The sequence below is a fragment of the Syngnathus scovelli genome, chromosome 18, assembly GCF_024217435.2.
Source record: "Syngnathus scovelli strain Florida chromosome 18, RoL_Ssco_1.2, whole genome shotgun sequence".
Taxonomy (NCBI): domain Eukaryota; kingdom Metazoa; phylum Chordata; class Actinopteri; order Syngnathiformes; family Syngnathidae; genus Syngnathus; species Syngnathus scovelli.
The window spans coordinates 7523554-7551212 of record NC_090864.1 but is presented as its reverse complement, the minus strand read 5'-3'; the positions used below and the strand labels follow the sequence as shown (position 1 = coordinate 7551212).

Below are 27659 nucleotides of genomic sequence, written 5' to 3'. Positions count from 1 at the left end.
CACCTTTCAGTGGTCTGGAGGACAAAGTGTGCCGAAGGAAGTGCTTGACTTTTTTTTATTCATCATAGCTATGAACCAAACAACACAAACACGATTCTTCAATAAATACATTTAACGTCAGCACCAGACGTGTCTGCATGCTTCATAAGGACAAGAAATAATAAATAGTGAATTTTATGTACACAAATATCAAACGTCACAACTCGCAGTGTCTTACAACGCCCACCAGGCCACCGCACAAACCCGAAACAAAGACTTCTCATTCATACGTGGGCTACTTTTGTCATTTTGACACAACTTACCACTGTGCTCTCATCATGCATGAACACACACTAACACACACAAGGATCAAATTCTTTCTCCCCCCCAAAAAATCCATAAACGCCTCCTTGAATGTGATGTTTATGTTTGTGTGTGTGTGCGTGTGTGTGTGTGTAAAGCAGATAAAAGCACATTTAATAAAGGTGGCTTCTTTGCCATCATCATATAACAAACAGGAAGCGATGCACATCAACTTTGGGAGAGTGAATAGAAGCTCCACTCAGGTGTAAAGATGCATACCATGGAAATGGGTCCTCAAAAAAAACACGCGTGTGCATGTGCGTGTGTGTGATCGTTTGACAGCATTCGAACAAAACAGTGCAAAAATATGTCCTCCACTAGTAGTCGTCGCGCTCGTCGTTTTGGACTTCCTGGTTATGTCCGGCAGCGAGGAGGCTGATAAAAGGAGGGTGAAGATGGAAGCAGCGTTGTCCTCTCTATGTGGAGGACAAGTACTCCAGAGCCACTTCATAACAAAACTTGTATTGTTCCTGTCAAGAAAACAAGAAACAATAAAAATGGCCTCACAGTCAACTGGTCAGGTGTGTGTATGTGCACACGGGTTTTACCAGAAGTTCCACCATGTTGGGTTTGTTATTTCTCAGCGTTTTGACGGCATGAAAAACATCGAGGGACCGCTGCTGCCGTAACATGTCGCAAACAATGTTGACGCCGCAGAAGACGCCACTGCGCCCCCCGCCATTCCTAGAACAGAAGGAAAAAAAACAAGGAAAAAAGGTGTACATTTTTAACTTCTGTGTAGCAAATGAATATGCGCACTCTGTTACGGGCGTACGTACAGACAGTGCACAAGCGTGCGTCCATCTCCGCCGTCATCCTGCCATTTGTCCACCAGGTGGAGCAGCTTGAGGAAGGAGCGCTTGCTGACGGGCGTATCCCGGTAGCGAGGCCAGCCCAAGAATTGGAACTGCTGAACCATCCGGTAGCCGTCCTGGGGCTATCGGGTTGGAGAAGAAGACTATTAGAGGAAGAAAGATGAGAGGGAGACAAAATAAGAAGAGCCCGCCCGCACCCTGGTGTTGTTGTAGATGCGGAAGATGCGGCTGATGACGTCCTCCTCCAGGTCGGCCGACACAAACTCCACTTGCAGCGAGCCCAGACGATGGACGCCGTTCTCGGGCCAGTACTGGGGACACAGCTGGAGGACAGCGGGGAACAAGTTCAAAGCGGTTCCCAGCCATGCTTTCTCCACGCTTCATGCGGAGTGCCGACCTGCGCCGGGTCCACGTCGTTGAGCATGACAATTGCGGTGCAGTGGTAGTCCAGGACTAGGCGCCAGAAGTCCTTGACGGTGTTGGGCAGAGGATGCTGCGCCACGATGAAGGCTGATGGCTGCTTGTAGCTCTAATAGGCACAAAGCACTCAGGTGAGGCGGGCATGGGAGGGACGAGTCGGGAGCGACGGGCGCACATACGTCCATGAGCGCGGCGTTGATGTAGTTGGAGCTCTCGCCGTCCATGGTGATGAGGAGGGGCAGGCAGCGGTCGGGAGGAAGCACATCCATGCGGCGGTTCTTGTCGTGGTTGCGTGGCAGCAGCGCGATGCTGCAGTCCTCCACACGCAGCGTCGGCGTCACCATGTTTAACGTCTGCCGCACACACACGGTGTCGACACTATTTTTCTCGTCAACTTTTTTTTTTTGGGGTAGCAACATATTTCTCCAAAATGTGCTTTCTTAAATAGAGCTCGTGGAAATGCTGAAACGTTAAGAATGGAAGGAGTAGATGTGGATGATTGCGAAAGAGTCCACGTCGAGGTTCTCACTTTGTCTTTGAATTTTCGGCCAATCGATTTATTTTAAAGGCACTTGGAAATCATATGTTTTGGGAGTATAGTGTGTGCACTCGCGCTTACCCGAAACTCTTCCTTGATGGGACTGGAGTTGGTCTGCGGGTCCAGACGGGTCATGTCGTAGTAGACGGAACAAAGCTGATTGGCCGAGATGGACGTGTCGCCGCACAGACACGCCTCCAGGATGGCGTCGTGGATGAAGACGTACTGCTCCTGAGGGTGTAGGGCGTGGCCTCGTCAGGTTTAGAGCCCACCGCCGCCGCGCCGCACTCGAACATACCTCGGTCTGCACCATGTTGACGCGTCGCGCTCGCAGCTCTCGCACGCAGTTGTAGATGTCAACCACGCCCTCACGCTCCGCCATGTCCAGCATGATGTCGATGACCATGAAGCAACCCGTGCGGCCCGCACCCGCGCTGTTACGCACACGCACGTCAATGAAGAGCGAGACAAGGAAGACGGCAGAGAGGAGGAAGGCGTCAGACCTGCAGTGCACCACGGTGGGCCCGGTGGCGGGAGGCGTCTTGGCCTTGACGCGGCGGATGAACCCGAGGAGTCCGGTGGCGTGCGCCGGGACGCCGTGGTCGGGCCAACCCGTGAAATGAAACTGGCGGATCTCCCGGATCTCGGCCGCGCCCCTCTGGAACACAAGGGCGACCCGTTAGCGGGGCTCAGCTCAGGACCGGCGACGACCTGACAAAGCGGCTCACCTTCTCCACGGCGAAGGTTCGGATGACGTACTCGGAGAGCAGCTGCGTCTCCATCAGCGTCACGGAAATGTCCCCGAAGATCTCGCTGTCGTCGGGCCAGTACTTGCAACACTTGACCTGCACGTAAGGCACACTTCTCAAAGGCGGGCCCGGTTTGGCTGAAGGTCTGCACGCATTTCCGCACTTTTCCTTCTGCCTGAAGTTCACGTCAGGACGTGGCTTTGCACCGCTTCAACAAGTCATGTCGCACAGGTGTATTGTGGGAAATGAAGTCATACACGCACACCCGCATTCTTTCGCTCGTTCTCTCTGTGTGTATTGCTTACCCGCCCCACCTCCACCAGGTTGGTTACCATGACGATAGCAGCCGTGTTCTCCTGCCACACCATCCGCCAGAAGTCGTACATTGTCTCCCGCATGGGACCTGCGGTGCGCGCCCACACACACATACAGACGTAACGCAGTGCAACACACATGGGGGTTGTGATGACACGTGAGGATGCCGCGAGCGCAGTTGCGGACCTTGCGTGGCGATGTAGTGGTTGGGCCAGTGGTAACCCTGCAAAGGAAGGAGACAAAGGCAACTTTTGATTGACAGATGAACAATTTGCTCGGAGGGGGGCGGAGTTTTCACTTTGATTTTCTTAGGATGTCATTGTGGTAAAACAAACTAGCCCACAAACACACACACACACACAAACACTGTGTTTGTTTACTCAGTCAACACCACTTGCATCCAGGATGACCACTGTAACCATGGAAACAGAAAGGGCCGCCATCTTTTGCATTGACCTTTAAAGGCAACCAACTATTTATTGAGTGAGCGTGTGTGTGTGTGTGTGCACGCGCGTGCGTGTTTTTGAGCTCATGATGAAATACAACCTAGTGAGTCCATGTTGAGAGCTGTCTTCATCTTGTGTGCTTTTTAGGACTGTGTGGGTGTGTGTGTTACTCACGTCGACATAGCTGGCGTTGATGTAGTCAGAGCCCTTCTCTCCATCTTGAGGCTGCAGACGTACACGAGAATGGTCGTCTACCACAGGCACGTACATATGCGCAGACAGACAGGCAGACAGACAGAGTAACAGGTAAGCAGGGCGGTGCCTTGAGAGAAGAGACCTCGGAGGTTTTCGGGATATGAGGCGCCCATTTCTTTTGTCACACAACTTAGATGGGGTGTGGTTATACTGCCCCCGGTGGCCCGGGCAGGCACACCAGAATGGTCGCATGAAATCCTAAAGCACAAACTGATTAACTGTTTATATTCTATGCAATCAAGTTATGACTACAGTTTTCCAAAAGACACAATTAGAGAATTCTATTTTCTTTATAAAAATATTTTTTTGGGGTGATGGGGGCAGATGAATGCGTACATACAGGCAATGATGTTCCCGTAGCGATTTTTCATTCTGTTTTCATCCTTCTTGGCCGATTCCCAAGGTGCCGACTGACCCTCCAAGAAACTCTAAGCAAACAAACACAACAGAAATGAAGTCATCCATCCATCCATCCATCCATCCATCCATCCATCCATCCATCCATCCATCCATCCATCCATCCATCCATCCATCCATCCATCCATCCATCCATCCATCCATCCATCCATCCATCCATCCATCCATCCATCCATCCATCCATCCATCGGCTGAAGACAACATGTACGTCTATTGCGTACTGTCATGGAGACGGGCAAATGTGTGTGAGGGTGTGTACTGTCGGCGAGCGAGACACTGAGATAAAAAAAGAATACCTCCTTTTCCTCTCTTCTTTTTTTTTTCTTGCTTTTGTTCCTGACTTCCGTCACTCATTTGCAGTTGTGCATGTGTGAGCGAAAGGGAGAGAGAGCAAAAGCTAATGCTTTGTGTCCTGTCCTCTGTTCTTTGACCAAACTGTGGGAGGCACTGTTAGACCAACTTGAGGACTCGCTCCAAAAACACCTCCGCCTCAAAGACGAGAAGCAATTTTTGAAAAGGAGCGACCGAGCCTAACCCGGCCAGGCAGGTGTGTCCCACTCAAAGCTCATCGGAAGACGCTCGCTCATTAAGGATTCCGGTCAAGCGTCGCCGAAAGTCCCATTTGGAGACAATACCAATCAAACGGTGTGAGTAGATGATTGCGACCAGTGAATTAGAAGAACAACTGTGCGAAACAATGAACTGATGCGTGTTGTGGACAAGAAGATAGGAAACTCTCACCTCGTTGAGCTGTCCGATCGGATGCATTGACAAAGAAGAAGCAAGGTGATCATTATTATTCTTCTCCTCACATTAACACAAATATGAACACTATCCGTGACAATCGTCATGATCATCATTGAAAAGCACATCCAGACTGGCACATTCCGTGTACACACAACTTGTGTGTACGTGTGTTAATGGGTAGGGCGAGCACACACTGACACAAAGGCGCCCCCACCTCGTACTCCTCCTTGAAGCCGTAACCCTCGGAGCACTTCATCTGCGTGATGTGCTGCAGAAGGTCAGCCACGCGGATGGCGGGGTGCCTCTGGGCCGAGTCGGGGTGGTAGCGTGGCGGCTCGCGCTCCGCTTCACGCTGCTTCAGGTGGTTCTGGACCAAGCTGCTGGTCTCGCTGCTCAGCTCGTCTGTGGCGTAAGCACACACAAAACCGCAAAGCACGTCAACCTCCACCGTGCCAAACACCACAAATGACACCGGACCTGGTCCAGATGGGCCAAAGAGCTTTTTCCTGGTGCCCAGATGACGACAAGACACACACGCGCACACACATACACACACACATGCACACAACTAAACATCACATTTAAGGAGGCGTTTTTAGATTTTTTTGGGGGGCAATTTTTGCTATGCAATCAAAGACACAAAGTGTGATCGAGGTGCCAATCGTTTGGTTTGGCAAGCGCACCCGGTCGGCGGCACATACCCGCATCACGCTGACCTGAGCTCGAACTTTGCTGAAACTAGTTTGGAATATACACACGTGGAAAAGACTGTCCATCCCACTTGAGCTAACTACTTTGCATGAGACGAGCAAACAGAAGCAGAGCGTGTAAAGCTCGGGCAGCTGAACAAATTCAGGAGGCGGACAAAACGAGCGACATTGCCGCTGGACAGTCACCTCGTTAGGGGTTTCCAGTAATGGCACAAACTCAAAATGGTAACTTTAGTACAATAGTGTAGAAGCCATGCGAGCAACGTAGCACCGACGTGGGGTATCTCACAATGCTAATGCTAGCATACCTAGGGCCGTTAATTGGTCTAAGCTGGAGAGCGTACGTTTGCCGAGAAGATTAATCACAAATCATTAATCATTTTTGTTTGCTCACCGGGGGCGAATGAGGGGGAACCGGTGAAATTGTAAACTCGTCCTTGAGCTAACATGACTGCAGAACTTTTTTTCACACTGCAAGTGTCAACCGAAACTTTTTTTCCCCATGTGATTTACCGAACTAGATTTACTGCTGGTCAAGTTACAGTATTGATCCAGAACAAGTAGTGGTTCAGGTCCAGTACAGGTTCTGACCCAGTACTGAGGTTGAGATTAGGTACTGTTCCAGATCGAGTAGTGGTCAAGATGGAGAACTGAAGGAAATCAGGGAGAGTTCGGGCTCCGTGAGTCATTACGAGGCAGCCGCGGTCCGGATTTCTGGCTCGGGCTACGCTTTCGGTTCTGACACACAAACCTCAGACCTCGCGTGAGTCACTAAGCTCTCTGCTCTCATTGGCTGCACTGCTTCCAACTCAACCAATCATGGCAATGAGATGAAGGCGGCGGCGATAGCGGCGATGGCGGCGATGGCGGCGGCTCGTGATGCGTGACACGACGACAACACCAATGGCGAGCAGCTGGAGTGGAGGAACCGCGCTCGACGACATCACAGAGGGCAGTGGGCATGGCCACATGCACTGAGGCGCCCCCTTCCCACCACCCCACCCGCGTGCACCCCCATCCAGCCCCCTTTGGTCCCCAAACTTACCATGAATGGGAACTTTTACACAACAAAGACGACAAGAGGAAGAAGAGAAAGAGAGAGAGAGAGAGAGAGAGGAGACAAGGTTTAAGCAACAACTTGAGCTTCAGCCTTAGCCTGCACACAAGCTAGGCTAGCATAACGCTAGTCAATCATCTATCCAACAGGAGGCGCCTTCTTGCAGCCTTTTAGCCTGCTCACGAGCTCAAAAATTCAGCGGGCCTATCTAGACCTATCTAGACTCGCACATGTTGCTAACCTGACTAGCCAAGCTCATCCATGTCCTCTGAGCAAAAGCAGTGGGAAAACACAAAGTGCGACAATCAGACACCGCTTGCCGCGTCGCAACATGGAAAAATACGATTTCTAATGGCCACTTTGGTCAGCGAGACAGACTTGCTTCGGTAAAAACACCTTTGAAGTGATACGGGAGTCAGGAATGAGCAGCGACTGCGAATCATTCCAGACTCCGTAATGACGAGCCGGGCAGTGGACTACATAGCGGACGGCGTTAAGAACCACTGAAGCTAAAAGCGCCGTTAGCCTCCCTCTGAGACTTAGCGTCCCAGTTAGCGTTTAGCGGTGTTTGGCAGCATTCGGCAGTTTGGCAGCGTTCAGCAGGATTTGGCTTCTTGCTCTTCCCCCAAACTTCTGACTACCGCTGCGCTATATTGACAAAACTGGATCTCCGAAAATTCCTCAGCTACACACCGCCATATTGTATTCTCCTTACATGGCAATGTGATTTGACCTTTTCTCCATTTATTAGACAGAAAACAAATAGGTTTGTTGTATGTACAGAGCCAATTGGCCAATGAAAAAATTCCATTGAGAAAATGTGGTGCGGTTACATTTTTTTTTCATTGCGCGGGTCGCCGAGGAAGCGTTGAAGACGCTGTGAGGCGGCGCGCCATGTCCTAGCGTACATACGGATATAATTTGGAACCGACGGATTTTGGAGGGTGTCCATGCACGGGTCGGAGGGCGCAGACATGTGGTGGATGCAGGATGGGGTGACGGGCCGACAGACGGACGCTGGGCGCTTTCCAATCAAGAAGCAAAATGGAATCAAATTGACTCATGAAAGGATGACTGGTCGCTTTCCATGAAGAAGCCAAGAGCAGCGAGCGGGGATGGAGGCAAGCCACAAGGTCAACACTTCCTGTCTGTCTGCCTCTCCCTATCTCTCTTGTCTACTTCCCGTCTGTCCGTTTGCTTCCTGTTCTACAGGAAGGACCAGAAAGAAAAGACGGCTCACCTAAAATGGCGGTCGGCACTGCCGCGTCTGCCGGAAGCGCACACACAAGTAGAAGGATAGATTAATAACAATGCAGAAACACAATTCAACCTTGACTTGAAATAGGGAAGAAGCAAGCAAGGAAGGAAGGAAGCAAGGGCGTAAGGAGTTCATTTAAGGGAGGGACGACGGACTGAAGCGTTACCTGCGTAGTAGGACTTTGGAATGGTGCTGCTGTTAGTCTTCATGGTGAATGTCGACGCGGATGACACCGCTGGTAGCACACACGCGCACGCCATCATCATCAGGCTCATTTGGATTGTGTGTGTGTGCGTGCAATACTCACTATGTCCATTGAGAGTGTGTGCGTGTGTGTCCACCATTGTTGGGTGTTGTGAATTGTTGACCATGAGAGTCATTTCCTGTCTGGAGCTTAGAGTTTCCTTCCTTTTCTTTGCCAACTTCCTGTAGGCATGGAAAAAAAAAAAAAAACACACAACTCAAAACAGGCGTATACAACCCACGTCTATTCATGTGTGTATGCGTGCGCATTGGACATATGAAAAAGCGACCTTCAAGTCTCCTTTAAAAGCTTTATGTATTTTTGCTCTTTCTATTCCAAGTGTGCAAAATCAAAACATCCATTTGTCTGATTCACTGACGCATGCACACACACACGCGCACACACTTTGACTCTGACCTGAAGATGGAAAAGCTAACAGTCATATATATAAATAAGTATGAAAAGCTGTTTTTAAAATGAAAAGACCTGTGTGTTTGTTTGTGTGTGTGTGTGTGTGTGTGTGTGTGTGTGTCCTCCCTGAGGCAAGCGGCTGACCCCACCCCCTCATGTCTTCTCGTACGCTTTGACTCGCCTGGAAAAACATTTTTCCGTTTTTTCTTTGAACAAATGATTCCATTTGAGATTCTAGTTTTCTTTTCTAACACAACCTCAAATGCTATTCGCTCTCCAATCGGACGATGAAATTTTGATAATTAAGAGGTGGAATTTTCCTCATTTTCATCTTTTGGTCAAGTTGAAGAAAGAGCTGATGTGCCCCCCTCCCCCCGATGTGCCCCCCCGATGTTTTGCGCCATTTACCCTTTTTTCATGAGGAGAATGACCCCGAGGAAGATGATAATGAAGAGCAAGACGCCAGCCGTGGCGCCGGCGATCTTCACCGTGTGGTCCGATTGTTTCTCGTGATCCGGGTCGGGTTTTCTGGTGGCGGCGCCTGAAAGCGTAGGCGCAGACACATCAGCCAGCACTAAGCTAACTTCGCTTATTACCGCCACGGCGCCGGTCCACAAACGATGCAGATGACCTCCATCCGCTTTACATCAAGGTTATCGACAAGGTCTCAAAATTAGTCAAACTTACGCACGGACGTTTTTGGCAAGCCTCTGGAGAAAAAAAGTTGTGTTTTACAGGCGAGCGACTCAAAATATGGATTTGCGGCGAACGGCTCTCCAAATCGATTCGGCAACGAATCAGAGCACTTTGAGTTGGCGTCAAGGCTAAAACCATTTTGCTGTGGCGCTTTGATGCTTAAGACTGGTTGAGAACGGTCAAGGCTCTTTCACAAAAGCCAAGGAAATATCTTGGTTACTTTGTACTTATCTAGTCGAGGTCAGCTTGACTGGTGACCTGATCATCTATCGCGCACCTGCACGCCCACACACAAACCATCCAAGACGTTTGTGTATAAACGCAGATTTCTTAACCTTGGGCTTTCGCCTGACACACTGAGGGGGAGGTGTGCTTTTCTGTTTGTGTGCTGAATGCAACGCAGGCACAGGCACGCCGTGTCTGTCTGCGCCGATGGGGTACGCAATAAGAGCCCCTTTCAAAATAAAAACCCCTTTGAAAGCAGCCGTTGGAGCCTTTCTTGTGCTCTCCGCCCTCGCTTGCCAGCTGAATAAGTGTGTGTGGTTGGGCGGCAGAACCGTGCGTTCGTTCATCGCAAGCTACAAGTCGAAGGCTAGATGTTGCTGAGTAGACTTACGGACATCGCGGTTGTCAACCAAGAGCCAAAGCACGTACTCATCGCACCCATGCACCAAATCTTCTTTCTAGCGAGGAGCGAGCATATCCTCGGACACTCCGTGGATGGGCAAGAAACGCTCGGCAAACGGCTTGCTGCGTGGCCGCATGTGCAGGAGCAACTGACGGCGCCGGCGAAGGGGGCCTTTCCGATCGGTGTGTATGTGTGTGCTCTGTGCAGACGTGTGGGCGATGTCTGACCTGCCAGCTGCTTGTCGCCGGCGGCGGCGGGGCCTCGGAGGCCGAAGCCGAGGGCGGCGTGCGGCGTGCTGAGCTGAGTGCTGATGATAGCAGCTGGAGGGAAGGAAGAAAGGAAGGAAGAGAGGAAGGAAGGAAGAAAGAGAGGAAGGAAGGAAGAAAGAAAGAGAGGAAGAGAGGAAAGAAGGAAGAGAGGAAGAGAGGAAGAGAGGAAGGAAGGAAGGAAGGAAGGAAGGAAGGAAGGAAGGAAGGAAGGAAGGAAGGAAGGAAGGAAGGAAGGAAGGAAGGAAGGAAGGAAGGAAGGAAGGAAGGAAGGAAGGAAGGAAGGAAGGAAGGAAGGAAGGAAGGAAGATAAAGGAAGGAATGTGCAGAGAGGCAGCACAGAGTTAACACATGCACAAAATGTCCTGTGGACGGCGGCGCCATCGCCAAGCTCCATATGACCAAACAGGTACGTTTCGGTGAGCACACCACAGCCATGATGGTGGTGACGATTTATGGCCGTATTGGCCGTTCCGTGTTCTCCGCCACCATTGGCTACATTTGTGCCATCTCGCGGCCGGGAGCGGAGGGACATGGTGCACCGCCATCAAAGGGGAAAACAAACCGGTGAGGCACGCGTTACCAAAGAGAAACGTCAGTCGCGACGGCAGATCTTTGGTCACAACTCTCCCTCCCGATTGGATAATCAGTCACAGGCCGGCCAATGTTTCACAATCCTCGCTGCACTTCTAACAAGTCGACACGCTTGGCTACCACGGTGCGACCGCCGGGAGAGACGGCGGCCAATCGGCTTCCGCTATCATTCAAAAGTGTTGTGTTTGCACTCTGCCCAATGTCTCCCTGGCGAGTGCCACTCATTAGCATCATGTTAGCATAGCATCCAAACCGGTAGGTGTGCGTGCATGAGCAAGGACACGCCAAGGACACGTTAGCGTCTCGCTGTGTCCCCCTTGAAGCCAGCTGCTAAACTTTGCTTTATGGGTTCAATCTACAAACTCATTCCTCACCTACCGAAATAAAAGTCAAGATTGCATTACCTTTAGTGGCCACACGGACGCAGTCAATCTTTGTCTCCTGTGAGAGAAAACACACACACACACACACACAGGTTGTAAACAGAATGGACAGAAGGAAAATGGCTGTGGCTCAGCCCGTGGCATTTAACAGCCAACACACACACACACACACACACACACACACACACACACACACACACCCGAGTCCTTAACTTCTACTCCATCTGGTCCCCATAAAGGCATAAAACAATACAAACACACACTGGGACAGCTCCTGCTACTTGCGCGCGCGTGTGTGTGTGAAAGAAACAGATAATTGTTTACTGCTGCGCACACACAAGATGTTATTGTGTTGTGTGTTAATTATTGACGCTTGGAGGTTTAATTGGTGTGTGTGTGTGTGTGTGTGCGCATTGAATAATGCAGCGACAGGAGAGCTTTTCACTGTCACCACACCGCAGACACGGCGCCGTAGCGAATGTGTGTGTGCACATGAATATTCATGAGCTCTTGTGGTTAATTTGTCGTCTGTTTGTTAAAACCAGAAAGACACAAGATGTTCCATCTCACTTTGCACCCGGCCACCGTGTGCGTGCGTGCGTGCGTGTGTGCGCGCGTACCCCGTTAGCACTGCTGACTGCCTGGTAGTAGATGGCGTAACTCTTGTGAGGCAGTAGAGGAACATTCCAGAATCCACCATATGTGCCATTATCACCTAAACAGCAATACGTACAATGATGTCACTGTCATAGCATCTTCATCATCATCATCATCAACTGCAATGTCAAACTCCTCATTGTCTTCATCATCATCAACCGATTGTTGCCGTTGTCCTCACCGACGCAAAACGGCGTGGCTTTGTTGACGTGGCTCACAGGTAGCTCGGCGCTGAAGTAGTAGTGTGAGTCGAGCTGGCTGGCGTTCAGGAAGTGGACTGGGACCGGGTAGCAGCGCAAGATTTCTGCAGTGCCCCTCGTCTGCCTGCGGGGGCGCTCCTCCTCCACCACCACCTGGTACTTGCTGCGTACATGCAGGCACACTCATTAGCATTAGCAGCCAATTGTTATGCACCCCCCCAAAAAAAAGCCATGTTTATTTTTTAATGACAACAATGTCATCATTCATTCATTCATTCTCCGGGCGCTTCCTCCAATCGCAAGGCACCATTTGACAAACAACAATTAAGAGGCCTCCATTAAGTTAGGTTGCGTCTTTTCGCAATATGGCACAGCGGGAACGCAACATCTCCACACAAGAAGTCCGAACGGAACCCCGATGCCAAGCCGTCGGGCCCATGACTGAGCCGCTCGCCCACCGTGCCGTCACTATCCTCATCATCTGAAAACTTGTTTGGGTGAGTGAAAAACAAGTTTAGCTTTGCGCTTAAATCACACACACACAACCGTTGAAATATTGAACAGCATCAATCTTCCGCTTGATTAAGTTTTCATGAGGAAAAACATGAAAGATTTAAAGAACACGTTGAGCAGATCAAAGTGTCATTTGAATTTTTTGACTATGACATCACTGCGCACACATCCACTGGTGCAAAAAAAACGACTCAATGACATACCGAAAGTCGCGAGCGAGTGAACGCAGGCACGCACTTGTCCATGTTCAAATCTGAGCTTTGGCATCTCAATGTGATTCCATGAGGCAAATTGTTACCAATTGTCCTGCTAAGAACAAACAGCATCTCACCTGACGGGGGCGCCGCGGCTGCGTGCCGGTCGTAGTAGGACGCTGACGGTGGCGTCGCTTTGGTTGATTGGTGGCTGCCGCTCGTACGTTGGCATGATGGGAGCTGTGTGTGTGGGGGGGGGGGAACAGCAAGGTGAGATCGGTCATCATGGTGTGTGATTTCACTGTGAAGAGTCCCCGCCCACACCTGAGATCTTGGTGGTGAACTGCGTGACGGCAGGTGGTCCAAAGCCTTTGGCAGTGGCTGCTCTTATCGTGAAGGAGTAGGTGGAGCCCGGGAAGAGGCCAGTGAACACGTGACTCGTCTCATTGGCTGCCTTCAGCACCTTCCCGCTTTGATTGGTCAGGTCTACGTCCGAGTCGAACGAGCTCAAGGCTTTGAAGGAGACCTGACAAGAAAGCGAGCGTACATCACTTCGGATTTTGGAGACACGCCGGCTGCCAACTGACCTCATAGTGGCGGATCCGTCCGTATGTTTGCAGCGGCGGCGCCCAGCTGACCCGGATGTGTTGCTCGTAGGTGCCGCCCGTGACGGACGCCAGGGGAACCGCTCCGGGAACTGCCGACGTATTAGCATTAGCACGAGCAAAAGCCTCCAACACGCTAGGAAGTAAGGCGGGTCGGTATTTTCGTACCGTCCTCGTCCGTCAGCACCAGCAGCTCCTCGCTCTCCTTACGTCCTTCAGGGTTGCTGAGGATGAGCCTGATGCTAACGTTGGTGAAGGGTGTGAGGTCACGCAGGGTGTGCTGCGGCGCCAGGCCCCGAGTACCGTAAGCCGTTTCTTGCCGTTCTTCGACCTCAGTCGCCCCCGCGGGTTGGTAGCGGTACTGCAGCGTCACGTTGTAGCTGTGACAGCGTGTCACGCCGTAGCCCAAAGAGTCCCAACGCAGCGTCACCTCTTTAGAGCGCACCGCTGCCACCTGCAGGCCACGCGGACCGTGCAGCGGCTCTGTGTACGATGGACAAAGAGATAAGAGCCATTATTTGGGATGGGCAAGATTGCTCTGATCGCGGTCCACAGCCAAACGGAGAGGCAAAGTGACGCTTTTTGAGGCCACAAATAAGTGAAAAAAAAATAACGAACTCATTTTTGTCCGGTGAGCCAATTGTGCCGTTTGGAGAAAGAAAGTGCATTTGAGATTGTCTCTTGTGGCCTCACTGTTGACATGAGATCGGATTTTTTTTTTTTCATGTGCAGATTGCGCCCAAATATCTCAGAGGTTCCTCATTACTTCAATGTTTTGTTTTGTTTTCCGGTGAGTGCTCTGGAGAGGACAACTGTTCACTCATACAACTTGTGAGGAGCAGCCCACACACCTCTGATCATCTGCTGCTTTTGGACATCAAAGCCGCGTTTGGTACCTTCTCCAAACACTCCGAGACATCAACGGAAACCACTTCTGCATTTTACAGCATCTGACACCGTTTGCCTTCAACACGGCCGCTTTTCGGGCTTTGAAATGAGCACTTGGATTCAATCAAATCCTGGCTTTGTGGACAAAGGGGCAAACGCTTGTGCTCCTTTGTGTTTATATTTAACGTTTCTTTTGTTCCTTCTTGCATGCCAGTGCGCTGCCGCTGGGCAATCGCGTACGCGCGCAAGAAAGAGGGATTACCGAGGATCGCGCCCAAATGCAACATTTGGATGATTTCCCTCAACCGTGTGCGTGTTTGACATTTAAATCAGACGATGAGAAAAAAGATGGCTGCTGCTGTTGTCATCATTTTTTTCTGAGTGAAAAGTCAATCAAGCGCTTCTTCATCTTAAGCCAACTTCCTGTTGTCCTCACGCACGCACACACACACGCACGCACACTGAGGGCTTGTGTGCGTGTGTGACAGCTGTGTCTTTTGTGCGTGTTTTGCGTGGCTTCCTGTCGCCAAGCTAATTAGAGCGCTATTCACTCAATGGTGCAGCTGCTGGCTCGTCACCTTCGTCATCTTCATCGCGATCCTCCTGCTCGTCAGCGTCTTCAACACTTGTTGACGCGATGCGAGCGCATCCGTCCACTTAGCTCTTACTCGGCTACAGAAAAGCGTCGCACGCTCACACCGCCGGATTCACACGGGGCTCGGCCCGTCACTCTCGCGACGAGGCGAGAAACAATCGAGGCCAAAATGCCACTAATCCTTTCGGCCTTGACCCACGCAACACAACGTCGGGAGACAGTGACAGATGTGATAAAGCGCGATGGGAAGCCTTGCAAGGTTGCGAAAGCAGCAAAAAGTGGAGAAGAAAAAAAAGTGAGAACATAAAAAGGGTCTCAAAAAGCTTTCAAATGTTTCCTGGGCGAGTTGAGCGTGAAAATGTGACGTGAAAAAAGAATGACAGTGAAATATTGATATGGAATATTCTAAAAGCCTCGACAAACAGTGCACACACTTTAATGGATGTCGACACACACGTGCGCACGCTCGTGTGTGTGTGTGCTTTCTTCTGAAAATGCTTCAAATATTTCACTTTGAAACAACTCCTTCACAAGTCTCAACTAATTTGCATGCCAATTAAAAACACGCACGCGCACAAACTAGTCTGTTGACTTTCGATTTTAACTTGCGAGTGGTGTTCTTGTCCGTCCTTCCGTCCTCGCTATAGCACCCACTGGCCCCGACGTCCAGCGGCGCTCTAATTGAAAAGTACGCAGCAATACCATCTCAAAAGAAGTGGTGTCGCACTGAGTCACCTCACTGGGCTCTAAGTCGCAAAGCTTGTATGATGGACACACTTATTCATTATTTAACGCACACGCACGTACAAACACAAACACGCACACACAGAGATTACATAATTGATGTGCCGTAATATGAATAAATAAAAGCGACTTGATGACAGACGAATGTTATCAGAGCGTAAATCATCATGCTGAGTGTGGAAGCCAACTGTCAATCACGGACGGAGAGCGAGACAGAGATGAGAGAGAGACAGACTCATTCAATCCCTGAGGTGTGCTTGTTTCTGTTACAAATAGTCCCCGGGGGGTGGAGCTAACCAGAGAGCAGCCATCAAAGTTGTGCAGCAACTTGACAACATTCCCCGCTGAGACTCTTTAGAGCGTGCATGTGTGCTAAATAGCAGCAGAAATGCCGTTTACGAAAATCAACAACAACAATCAAACAGTCGACAAAACAGACGAGGACAACACCTCATTAGATGCGCACACGCGCACGCACTTGCCGAAGCGTGCTCTGCAGCCATTAGCAGCTAATGGGCGCAGCGCTAGCGCAGCATCATCTGGCTCTCCATTTTAATGAGATGCCGGCTAGGCATTAGCCACCTGACGAGCGCCGCTAACTTGCCGCTAATCGGCGCCGATTGCGGCATGATCCTAATGGCGCTAATGTCTTGACGGTAACCTGACGCTCAAGGCCCCTAAAGCGGGCTCCGTTCTTGCCGTGAATCATGTTGGACTATTTAAGCGGATTCAATCAAATATCTTTGCTTGTTAGCAAGCGGAGCGGCTAGCTAGAGCGTGTCTCTCACCTGCACATTTGGTGCGGGCACGTAGCGGCGGCCCAGGCTTTCCCGTGCCTCCCTCCAGGGGCCGGGTGAGCAGCACGCTGATGCGATACTCGGTATCGGGGTCGAGGTGTCCGATCTTGTGGTCGGTCTTGTCCACCGGCGTCGTGTCGATCAACACGCCCGCCGCTGTGCGGTACTCCACCTGAACGCAAACACACTGGTGTCAGGACGTTGCCTCGCCTGCAAACGGAAGCTCAGCTGCTTTTAGCTGGTGCCCTCGTTTCAAAGTAAGTTCAAAGGGGAAGGGTAGAGGTCATTTCAGGTTCATCCTGCCTGGAGGCAGCCGCTCACCTCACGCTCCACAATGGGACCATCGCCATTGATGGAGTTGGCGTTGAGTTGGATCCACAGGTAGGTGGCACCCACCGCCTTCAGCTGAGGCGGGGCGATGGGCACGGGGGGCTCTGAGGGACACACGAGAGCGCCGTGAGTGGCACACACAGCACACCCGGACGGGAACGGGACCAGTTAAAGATATCATTAATATTCGTGACCTTCGGCGAGTCGCAGCAGACCTGGAATTTATTACCCACAATCCCCGCTGGTGCTGCTCTACTTGCTGCTGACCCACTTCACTCACTGACACGCGCATCCTCGTGTACAATCTAGAGCTGTTCAAGTCTGTGTCACTCAAGGAGGGCTTGACTCGGACCCAGTAGTAGGTGTGTGTGCGTGAGTGCAGGTAACAATTTCCCCTCCCTCGCGCAGGAAAGGAGCAGCACACTCACGTTTGACAGTGAGGTCGGCATAGGGGGAAACGCCAACTCCCCGCTCGGACTGGCCGATGCAGCGGTAGCGGCCCGAGTCTTCTTTGGTGGTGTTGTCCACGTGAAAGGTCGCCACATAACGCAGCAAGTTGACTGGCTTGGTTTCCGTGGCCATGGTGCGACGACCACTCCCGCCCTGATGACACGCGCGGTGGTCATCGGCAATGTCATCATCATGTTCATTTTCAGGACGGGACCTACTTGCAGGAAGAGGCGGACGTCGTTGCGAGGGCGACCTCTCACTGTGCACGCAAACACCGCTGCCTGGCCCGCATTCACTTCCACGCCTTTGATGTGCAGGAAGTGAGGTGCGCTCGCTTAACATAGGGACACAAGGCAGCTATTTACTTGCTGATGTTCAAGATGAAATGCTAAAGCTAACAACATGAATTGCAACAAACTGTTCAAGCTAACAAGCTGATGCAATGAATGAAAGGAGGAGCAGGAAGATGGAGGTGGAGCATTGTGTACTTACCACACTCGTGTCCCTGCAGGGATAGGTCTTTAATGGCCGCGCCCCCTCCGAGCCCACCGCTGACCGCCTCAAACACCACCTGTCAATCAAGCGGGCAACACTATCGCCAATTGCATGAGGGGGTGCGCGGAGCCGTGTGCCTCAACGTCCAGCAAGTGCTGGCTGCACACGACGTGCAAGTGACCTGCCTGGTAGACGCTGGGCCAAAACGTAGACACGGCCAGTTCCAACATGTTCCACGTGCGTTGCTCGTGGCTGGATGAGTTGAACACGGGAAGCGCCAGTGGACTGTTGTTCTCTGCAACACAAACAAACACTCTCAACACACACGCAAACACACCCACGCACGTGCACGCACCTTTGACGTAGACGTTGAACTCGGCGTCGTGGAAGAAGGAGAAGTGGATGCAGTGCGTGTCGTTCTCTTTGAGCGGCGACATCAGCAGACGGGCCCGCCGACCGGCGCTGCGACCGCTCATGTTGGCGTACAAGAAGGAGGCGGATCCTGCGCACGGGGAGTCGCCCATGTGTTAGCATATAGCACGCGACGTCTGGAAACTTTTTCCACGCATCCTCAATTGGGAGCTCAAGCGAGCTCACACCCGCCGACAACTGATTTTCAAGCCGGCCGGCGGCATCTCACACACACTCTACCAACCTCTACCTGGGTGTGTTTGTGCCTGCGCATGTCCACACCCAAAAAGTTGCTCTGACCTTCGGGTCTCTTTGATCCACACAAGCATTGTGCTAATATCAAACGACACACAAGTGTGCGGCTGCGTGTGTGTGTGTGCTGGGATTTGCCTTCAAGCCTCAGCATACACGGCTGTGCGTGTGTGTGTGTGTGTGTTGTGTACAGCTGGCAGTGAGCTGATAACAGTCCTATTAGAAATATTAATATAGCCTGAACTCCGCAGAGACACACACACGCGCGTGCGTGTGCGCAGGCAGTGGAATAAATCAATGAGCGGGTGCAGCAGTGTGACCGACATTGTGGTTGCCACGGCGATTCCAAATGTCAACACGGTCAAGCCAAATAAGAAGAACCGCACAACGGCATTAAGTCCGTCGAGGTGTTGGACAGCATAGAGCAGACAAACGGGCGATGTCGGATCGCCGCTCCATATGGGGGGGGGGGGGTGACAAAAAGCAACGAGGCATGTTCAACTGAGATATATCATTGGCATATTTTCGAAAATGACATTGGGCGAGTCCATTTTTATTTGTTTGTCTATCCCAAGCCGACCTTAAAGCGAAGGAATCAACCACGTCTGGACCATGAAGGCAAAAGCGCCAAACAGCGGTGCCACGCGGCGGCCGCAACTTGAGACTCACAGGAGGCCACAACGTCCCCATCTTAGAAATTCTCCGTCGAGCAGCCCCGATACTCAATTTGCATCTGACAAGTGCGGAATTGCCACAGTCGTGTGACCGGCACAGAGGCACGCAGGAAGCGCAAAACCCGTTTGGACTTGTCCTCGGTGCCGCCATTCCTGACACTTTGCTCTCTGTTTGTGTGTGCTCATGTTTGTGTGTCATCTGATAGCCTCCATTGACTGCAATTAGTCACAGAGGCACACGCGCACACTTGAGCGCACACACACACACAGGTCGGTGTGAGAAGAAAGGCGAGGAGGACATGAATCAGAGCGAATAGGACAGTAAGCACGTCCACTCTGTGTGTCCTCGCTCACATTGTCTCTTACGTGATTGGCTGCCTGATTTAAGAGCGCCGAGTTCTCATTCGTCAGCAGAGTAACCTCGGCGAGCATGTGACAAACAGCGCGCGCACACACAGACTGGTGTTGTGTGCAGCCGAGTGTGAAGCGTGCGTCCATAAGTCAGAGGAGAAAGTGTCGCAAGATAAGAAAAGCTGCAGATTGTCTTTGCTGCTGCATTCAAGTGCAAAATAAAAAACAGGGCAAAGCTCACATTGCTCGCTTGCTTGAAGAGCATTTTTCCATTTCCCGTGCAGGAAGCATGTGCAACCTCTCATTTGGTGACACGGAATTTCTTTTGAAAGATGGCGACTTGACATAATTGGTAGTCGAGGTGCGACGACCGAAGGTCAACCAAAGCGAACCGGCGTGAGGACGGCTTTGGAATGAACGCTCGGATGGCCTTCTATGTGGCGCCTCGACAAGGAGCAGGGTTCCCTGAGGGAAGCCGGACCAAGTTACCTGTCGGCATCCAGACGGCAGTGTTCTGTGACGGCGGCGGGCCTTGCTCCCAGTCCAAGTCGTCTTCTTTGGACTGGACCAGCTTGCAGTGCGGGCCTTGTCCCAACAAACACGCTGAAAAATACACACAAGGTCAACAACAAAGGAAAAACCGAAACGTCCTGACGCTCGCTGACCGGTTGATGACGACCACTACGACTGCCGGAAACCGGAATGGAAAAAAAAAAAAAAAACGAGGGCAACCTTTGAAGGCCACACCCCTGATAACAACGCTGTTTTCTTGTCGATATGCACGCACAGGTGGTCAACTTGGACGTTTGTGTTGCTATGGAAACCAATGTGAGCTCATCAAGAGGCAATGCAAACACAATTACTATTTAGTGAGGTTGGGGGGGGGGTTGAATCACTGCAAAGATCAATACCCGACATGCCGCGCAAACACATGCACTGAGTTGGGGGGGGGAGGGGCTACAAAAGGAGGCAGGAAGAGTTTTGGGGCGTTAAAGTTACAGGAAACTCACTTGCCTTCCTTTCTTTGTCTGCCCATCTCTCTTGCTCACACACACACAGTATAATAACACACATTAGACAAGCCTGGTTTCACGCTGCTAATTAGTGTGTGTGTTTGTGTGCATAATGGGTGCACACCATTAGCCAGTTATCTGTTAGCACGTTGCTAAACCCTGCGAGATGATTGTACGAGACAGGGCAGGCCGCTGCTATGAAACGCCAGCTCCCAGCAAGTCCCACGGCATCTCACTGCGTGCGCGAGAGAGAGCGCGAGAGAGAGAGAGAGAGTGTGAGATTAGGGGTGACGGGGGACACACAATGACAGACAGCAGTGGTGGCATTTAAGTGGTGACGCACGCGCGCACGTACTCGGAGGGCAAACAATAAAATGTCTGCAACACAGCACTTGGGGTGCGCGTGCGTGAGTGTGACATAGTGCAGCAAGTGAAGGTGGGCAAGGAAAAATGGGCACGGAGGGAATCCAAGCTGGAAAATAAAGTCTGTGTTTTTCTCAGATGGACATGAAGAACTGCCAAACGGCTGCTTTTGGTTCAAAACGCCGGCCGGTCATCCGTCGATGCGCCCGCTTTGGCCAATGACTTTTTCCATTTTAAACAAACAAATGCGTCGATACGTGGCAAGAATGAGTGCGGCATCAGGCCGCGTCAAAAGAAAGCCTGATTGCAGATTGCGAACGACCGACCGACCGCTTGAGGGCTGTATTTATTCTGTAAAATATTCTGTGCGTGTGCGCGTGTCCAGCAACACTAACTGGCTGCTAACATCTTTAGCTTTAGCAGAGCTGGCTAACTTGCCTCGGGCTGAATATGAATAATGCAGCAGTCAAGCCAGCGCGCTCGTGTGTACTTGAGGCATCACTGTGACGCTATGAGAATAAGATGCTAATGACTAATAATTAGCCTGAAACGTACACACAGATTATCTTGCCCTCCTCCTCCCTCAAGGCCGCAACTGCTGCTGGCAAGCGAGAGGAGGGGGGGGCATCAGGGGGGTTCTGTCTGACTATGCAGGACACAACACGTCTGTACACGACAACAGCGCTGGGGCGAATGTTGAACGCGGCACAACCTTCTGCAGAGTGTCTGCGGCAACGCCACACGACAACCCAAAACGCAACAATAAACCACAAGCGGGAAGTTGAAAAAGGCGGCCAGCTACTCTTTTATATCAAAGGCGCTCAGCATGGACAACAAGCTTGTGAAATTCCAGCCTCACTCAACGGGCAGTGCCTTCATCGGGTGTTGTTCAGAATTGGGCTTTTCGGCACCTGGATTCAAACATTTTTTACAAGCTGTTTGATGACCGCATTGCTCAATAGCAGCAGCCAGCCGCACAATGATGGAAGGACATATTTGACTGGCAATATCATTTGGCATTTTGCCGATTATCGCATCGGCCGTTTACTTGAAAGCGACTGCCAATAAGCGGTCAATTTAAAACTGGGTCAGGGGTTAATGGTTTGTCCTCTGGCTATTGTCCTTTTTTCAGCTGTAGTTACACTAAGCACAACTAACGTTGTATCTTCATTTTAAGTTATGTTTAAAAATAGAAAAGAAGCAGTGAAGGCTGACTGGCATCCAAAGATTGAAGAAAAAAAACGTTTTCATAGCCAGGCAATTGCGAGTTTGGTGAGGCTTTGCCATTTGGATCTCCAGCCACAGCACGGAGCTGCTCACTTGTGCCAAGGTATTGGTGACCAATCCCATGAGCCACAAGTCAATCACAAAACTGTCTGTCCGAGTGTGTTTATGCTGCCGCCCGGTATGTTGTGGCCTAACACGGTACTGCACCCAAGGTGCGCAACTCCAAATTCAGACAGAGGAGCAAAACAAGGCGCTGCTTACAATTGGTCAAAATGCAGCCAGCCCAGTGCCTTCCTCCGTCTCATCTCCCTGCTTCTCCTGGTGCCACCGTGGAGAAGGAGAAGGTCACCTCCGAGAGGGACGACATTCATCCTGACAGTCGAGCCAAAGGTCTTCACCCACAGAACACGCACGCACAAACCTTAACAAGACTTGATTCTGACGTCGGCCCTCTGAAGCGCACTAAGTTTGTGTGTGTGTGTGTGTGTGTGTGTGTGTGTGTGTGTGTGTATGTGTGCGTGTGTGTGTTAGTGCGCATGTGCGTGTGGCCCGGAGCTCCCTCACGGCGCTGCACTAATGCAAACTTGCTGCGGGTCGGACCTGAGGGGTACTTAGAGCGCCCCCTCCCTTACCCACCCGTCCTCACCTGCACAAAGGCGTGTGTGCGTGTGTGTGTGTGCGCGTCCATACAACACTCTGACACACTGAAAAAGACCGAAACAGACGAACGGCAACCATGATGATGATGAAGATAATCTCTCAGTTTCTCACACACACACGCACACACACACACAAATATCAATTCAGGAATATAGGTTACATAGAAGCTTCTGGCAACGCGTGTGTGTGTGTGTGTGTGTGTGTGTGCGCGCATGTGTGCACGCGCGACTGTTTAATGAGCTTGTGTGTGCGCGAGATCGCTGGCAGCATTTTACAATAATTAGCATAATGATGATAATATCTCAGCAATATATTTATCCTAAATTTGATAGATGTTTTTTCTCTTTTGTCCCACATTGACACAGACAGATGGTGTGTGTGTGTCGGTGTGCGTGTGTCAGCGTGTGTGTATAATGAAACGCTGAAGTAGTGACAAGTAAACAGGAATCATCAAACCTGCTGAACACACAACAGGCAGATTATAGTGACAAGACAAGACAGCAAGCACACTAATCCACATCTCATTAGTTGTGTCTGACGTGCACGCGCACGCTCACATCTTCAAACAATAATCCTTTGAATATGATCTGGGATTTGGGCCACAACACTAATCAGAGTGACATCTCAGAACAGGGATTAAAAAACTCACACAGGACACACACACGCACACACCGTGGTAATCTTTCGAAGACATGTTTTGGTAATCTCATGTCAAAGATATTATTTGCATCCATTTTGTTGTCACGGATACACGGCGGCAGCAGCGGGAAGAGGTCACATGCCCCGTTTCGTAGTTTCAGTCATTGGCGAGGTGAGGCAGGTTTGTTTGTTGATCTGGCCAAGGATCATAAGCGATGCCCGGCGGGACGGCATCCTGATTTTTTGGATTGCCGTTATCACGTCCGTGACATCGAGCATGACATCACACCACGTGGTGTGAAGCGGATCACAAGCGCGTCTAGTTGAGGAGCGCACACGCACGTACGTCGATCAAACCGGTTAAACAAAAGGAGCGTAAATCCGCTAATCCTCGCCGCCGCGCACACGGCGTCTCCGGGCGGCAGCGCTAATCCCGCGGGCCGCGCTCTGCGTCCGTGAGGCCAATGCAGGCGTCACAAAATCTCGTCGACAATTTGTGCGGAAAGCCGACGAGCGAGACCACGATATGAGATTCTTCCCTGGAATTTGACAACTTTCCCTGGGAATTAATTTGTGGGAATAAAGGAGAAATGTACAAAATGGAATATTGGCACTCAACAATACACAATAAAATAGTTTGTAGCGTACATCCGGGCTATAAAACCGAAAAGTATATCGCGATAGAAAGGTTTCATATCGGTCGATATCAAGATGTCCCAATCGCCAGAGAAAAAATAACCTCAACATGGCCACGGCTCACGGCTCGCACTCAGTGGGTGGACATGTTGGCATGCGAAAGAGAAACAAACGCACACACACACACACACACACACACACACAATGTGCGAGCTTCATTAAAATCCTGACCAGATAAAAGAAAAAAGCTGAGCAGACTGCACCTGAACACACACTTGCCTGCACACACTCAAGGTGAAAATGGAGAGTCCTGACTCAGCGACGGTCTGAACCTGGACACATCAGGTCACATGGGAGTGTGTGTTTGTGTGTTTATGTGTTTGTGTGTGGCAAATGGCCAGCATTTAGTTCCATGGCGAGTTGCGCAATTATTTCTCTAAAACACAAACAAAGCTTCCTCAGCATTGCCTGCTGTGACTCCAGAGGTGGCCAACGTACCGAATCCCTCCCGTGCCGAGTATCTGCGCCCTTTTCAAGCAACGGATTGATCTTGTCCGAGTTAAAAGCTAAGTTTTGACTAATGCGGAGATTAGCGTCGGCCGAGCGCATGGGCTGGGGCATTTTTTGCGACCGCCGATGTCCATACGGCCGGACGTGTGCTTGTTTTCTCGTGTGGGGAGCCCCGAGTGGGCGGGACGATGCCAGCTCGTTTGCATGATAGGACGGCCCCCTCAAAACCAGCTGGAGCCGCCCAGGCAGAGGGCCAAGCGTGCCGTCGGTGATGGCGCGGGGAGGCCGCGTTTCGTACAGCACAAAAAGCACGCTCGTATCCTAGTGGCCAAAAATGTCGGCATCGCCGATGACCCGCTCGCCGCGCTTTTAAAAAGTCACCGTTTCCATTAGCCAGCTCTCATTTGCTCTTTGAGGCGCTTGGAAGAAGGCCAAAAGGTGATTGGCTGCTTGCAGAGCCAGCGGAAGCGGCCGCCCGCCGCCTCTTTCAAGTTACTGAGGACAGGCCAGGGCTTTTTTTTCCTCTCCCCCTCCTGCGCTGAGCAGGCAGGGAAGGGGTGAGCAGCTACACCCAAAGGAAAGGAGGCCTTTCCTTTCGTTTCGGCTACGGCCTTTCATGAGCACAGTGCCCGCATGAACACGTCTCGCTCCAACAACAACTCTGTTTGAAAACGACCACATGCAGTCAAGAACCATTGGAAAAGCCAAATCTTGCCCGAGCAAAAATGACAAATACAAGGTCCGCATCAATGACGCACCAACTCGAACCCGTGGCACAACAGCAGACATGTCATGGAAGAACGACAGCAAAGCCACACTACTGCCGAGCGATGCGACTTAAATATCTTTTAATGACAGCGGGAAGGAACAAGTGCAAATAATGTCTACTTGCGTCACGACGTCTGTGTGTGTTGCCGTTTCCATCGGGCCATTTCTGTGGCTTTGGCAACGGGTTATTCCTAATGTTTCCCAAACGGGAATTTTGAAATTGAATCTCAGTTCTTACTTGGTTTAACTTGAACACACTATTTTTATCTTGTTTAAAAAGAGATTGTATTGAAAGATAAACGATGTTGTTGGTGTTGATTTATATATTTAGGGGAAAAAAGACATTGTAGAGCTGTAATTTTAATGTATTAAATTTTTTATCATACCTGCAGAATCCCCCCCCCCCCCACACACACACACACACACACAAGCCCATTAATGTGAACACAACACATATCCACAAAACGCGCGCGCGTACACAAACATGAACACAAAATCACACTCGGCCACGACACTAAAACAACGACAACCCGTGTACACAAACCCGAAGACATGGGCACACAATCACACACGAACACACAAACTTGAACATACACGACGACACGAGCCAAAAAAGAAGCAAAGGCAAAAGAAAAGCCCCAAAAAAGACTCGCAAAAAAAAAAGGCATAGCGGGGGGAAATGTTGCGAGAGAGGGGAGGAGATTTGCACATGGAAACTTGGATGCCGACACACACAGATGCAGCCCCCCTACCCAGGCGACCCAACCCGCCAGCCCGCTGAGCCCAGGTCCAAGTCCGGTCGGTTTAAGATGTTGTGCCGTTTGTGTTGTTACCTGTGAGAGCTGCCGTCACGTGGAGCGACAAGAGCAACAAAGTTGAAGCGTCCATCACCTTCTTCTTTTTCTTCTTTTACGCTCTTTTGGCTTTTTTTCGTTCAAGGTCCAAAGTGTTGGTAGCACTTCTCGTACTCTTCTTCCTCCCTTTTTCTTGTTTTCGGGTTGTTCCTCGTCGTCCTCCTCTGTCACGCACACGCGCGCTCGTTCGCGCTCTCACATGCACGAGCCCGTTCGCCCCTTCTCTCTTGCTGCGCGAGGAGGGGGCTGGCCTCGTGACGTCACAACGGAGGGGGGCTCAGGAGGTCGACGATTTTGATGATTGTCAACTTGTTTCGATAGACAAATGTCGATGATGTTCATGCTAACATTGGGTCCAATGTATAATGTGCCCGCGCGTGTGTGTCTGCGTGTGGTTTTAGTCAATTAACAACTTAAATTGATGATTAGCGGTGTGTGCGCGTGTTGGGTGCGGGTGCGCGCGTCTCACAAAGTCTCCTTTCACGTTCGCGCTCACGACGGCTCGGAGGCGACCCCTGCTGGACGCCACGCCGCGTACACCAGCCAAGGGTGTCCAAAGTCGGTCGGTCCTCCAGCGCCGCCGTCCTGCCTTTTTTTTTTTTTTCTTTTCCTGCATGCATGATGAGCTTTTTTACTGAGAATGACGAAACACTTGACAATATGAATGAAATCACTAATAAGTTTAATGAGTACTTCGTGGACATTGGTCAAAAATTAGCTGAATAAATCACTGGTACTGAATGATGAATTTTGCTGAATATTAATATATATTATATTGTTCTCTGGTATTACCATATTTGAACTATTGCGCAGAGACAACTATGAAAGCTCAGTAGTACAAATCACTCGCTCACAGAAGACCATTAGAATTACAAATAAATCTGATTATCTTTAACACACTAACGTGTTTTTTTTTTAATCTCAGATATGTACTTAAATTCAATGATCTTGTAGATTATCAAACTGCTTAAATTATGATCAAAGTGCAGCAAAACCTCTTGCCTAAAAATATTCAATAGTTAATTTAATTTAATTCTAATGTGTTTTTCTCTTTACTGCAAATGTGAAAGTAAAAGTACAATAAAACGTAAATTGTGATTTATTCAAATTAGCAAGGAGACGTGGAGGACAACCAATCGGAGCTGGACATGCCTTCTGTTTTCGAATCAGGTTCTGTCGAAGGAATTCTCCAACTCTTCTCTAACGAGAAACAAAATGTACAAAGAAACCTGTGTATTGCATTTGAATTATTATTGTTCCTTATTATCCTATTTATTTTACGGAAGAGATTTTTTTTCTTTCTTAGGTGCTTTCCTACATTTGTACACAAAGCTGCATTTTGTTTAAATGTTGTTGCAGTGTTTCTTGCCAAGCACCTTCTCACTTTGTTTCCAAAGATGCTATCTAAATACAACAAGCTTAAAAATTGCGGTGCTTTCCCAGCAGCCGAGCACATTTGCCCACAGCGCCGGCACTCGGACTGAATCATGTTTCGGTTTTTAGTGGCTGGCTGAAAGCCATGAGGGGCTGAAATCCAATTGT

General features: G+C 50.4%; 1 protein-coding gene across 4 annotated transcripts; it reads right to left on the bottom strand.

Annotated features, from left to right (window-relative positions):
- Positions 1-41: 41 nt before the first annotated feature.
- LOC125985785 (receptor-type tyrosine-protein phosphatase mu) lies at positions 42-26358 on the bottom strand. Of its 4 annotated transcripts, XM_049748899.2 has the most exons (36): positions 26097-26357; positions 19937-20050; positions 18115-18261; positions 17945-18054; positions 17757-17835; positions 17483-17598; positions 17243-17417; positions 16806-16918; positions 16476-16656; positions 13629-13943; positions 13443-13552; positions 13180-13381; positions 12993-13095; positions 12130-12311; positions 11912-12006; positions 11313-11349; positions 10276-10368; positions 9133-9265; positions 8377-8495; positions 8236-8304; positions 8052-8078; positions 5259-5446; positions 4221-4308; positions 3800-3876; positions 3366-3402; positions 3170-3267; positions 2844-2960; positions 2619-2773; positions 2414-2549; positions 2197-2346; positions 1757-1930; positions 1555-1686; positions 1355-1480; positions 1122-1279; positions 891-1026; positions 42-812 (listed from the first exon to the last, which is right to left on the bottom strand). In XM_049748899.2, exons 1-36 carry the CDS (start codon positions 26149-26151, stop codon positions 759-761), a joined length of 4401 nt encoding a protein of 1466 aa, XP_049604856.1. In that variant the 5' UTR covers positions 26152-26357; the 3' UTR covers positions 42-758. The 4 variants fall into 4 exon arrangements, with proteins under 4 accessions (XP_049604856.1, XP_049604855.1, XP_049604857.1 ...); XM_049748898.2 differs by having other exon boundaries at positions 2414-2773; positions 26097-26358; XM_049748900.2 differs by lacking the exon at positions 8052-8078.
- Between the last annotated feature and the right edge of the window lie 1301 nt (positions 26359-27659).

Excerpts from the sequence above, each read along its gene's own strand:
- LOC125985785 (XM_049748898.2), bottom strand. The coding sequence starts at position 26,151 with ATGGACGCTTCAACTTTGTTGCTCTTGTCGCTCCACGTGACGGCAGCT. Across the intron at positions 10,369-11,312 it reads CGTCCGTGTGGCCACTAAAG|CTGCTATCATCAGCACTCAG; the intron begins GTAATGCAATCT and ends CCTTCCCTCCAG. Across the intron at positions 4,309-5,258 it reads GCTTCAAGGAGGAGTACGAG|AGTTTCTTGGAGGGTCAGTC; the intron begins GTGGGGGCGCCT and ends TTGTTTGCTTAG.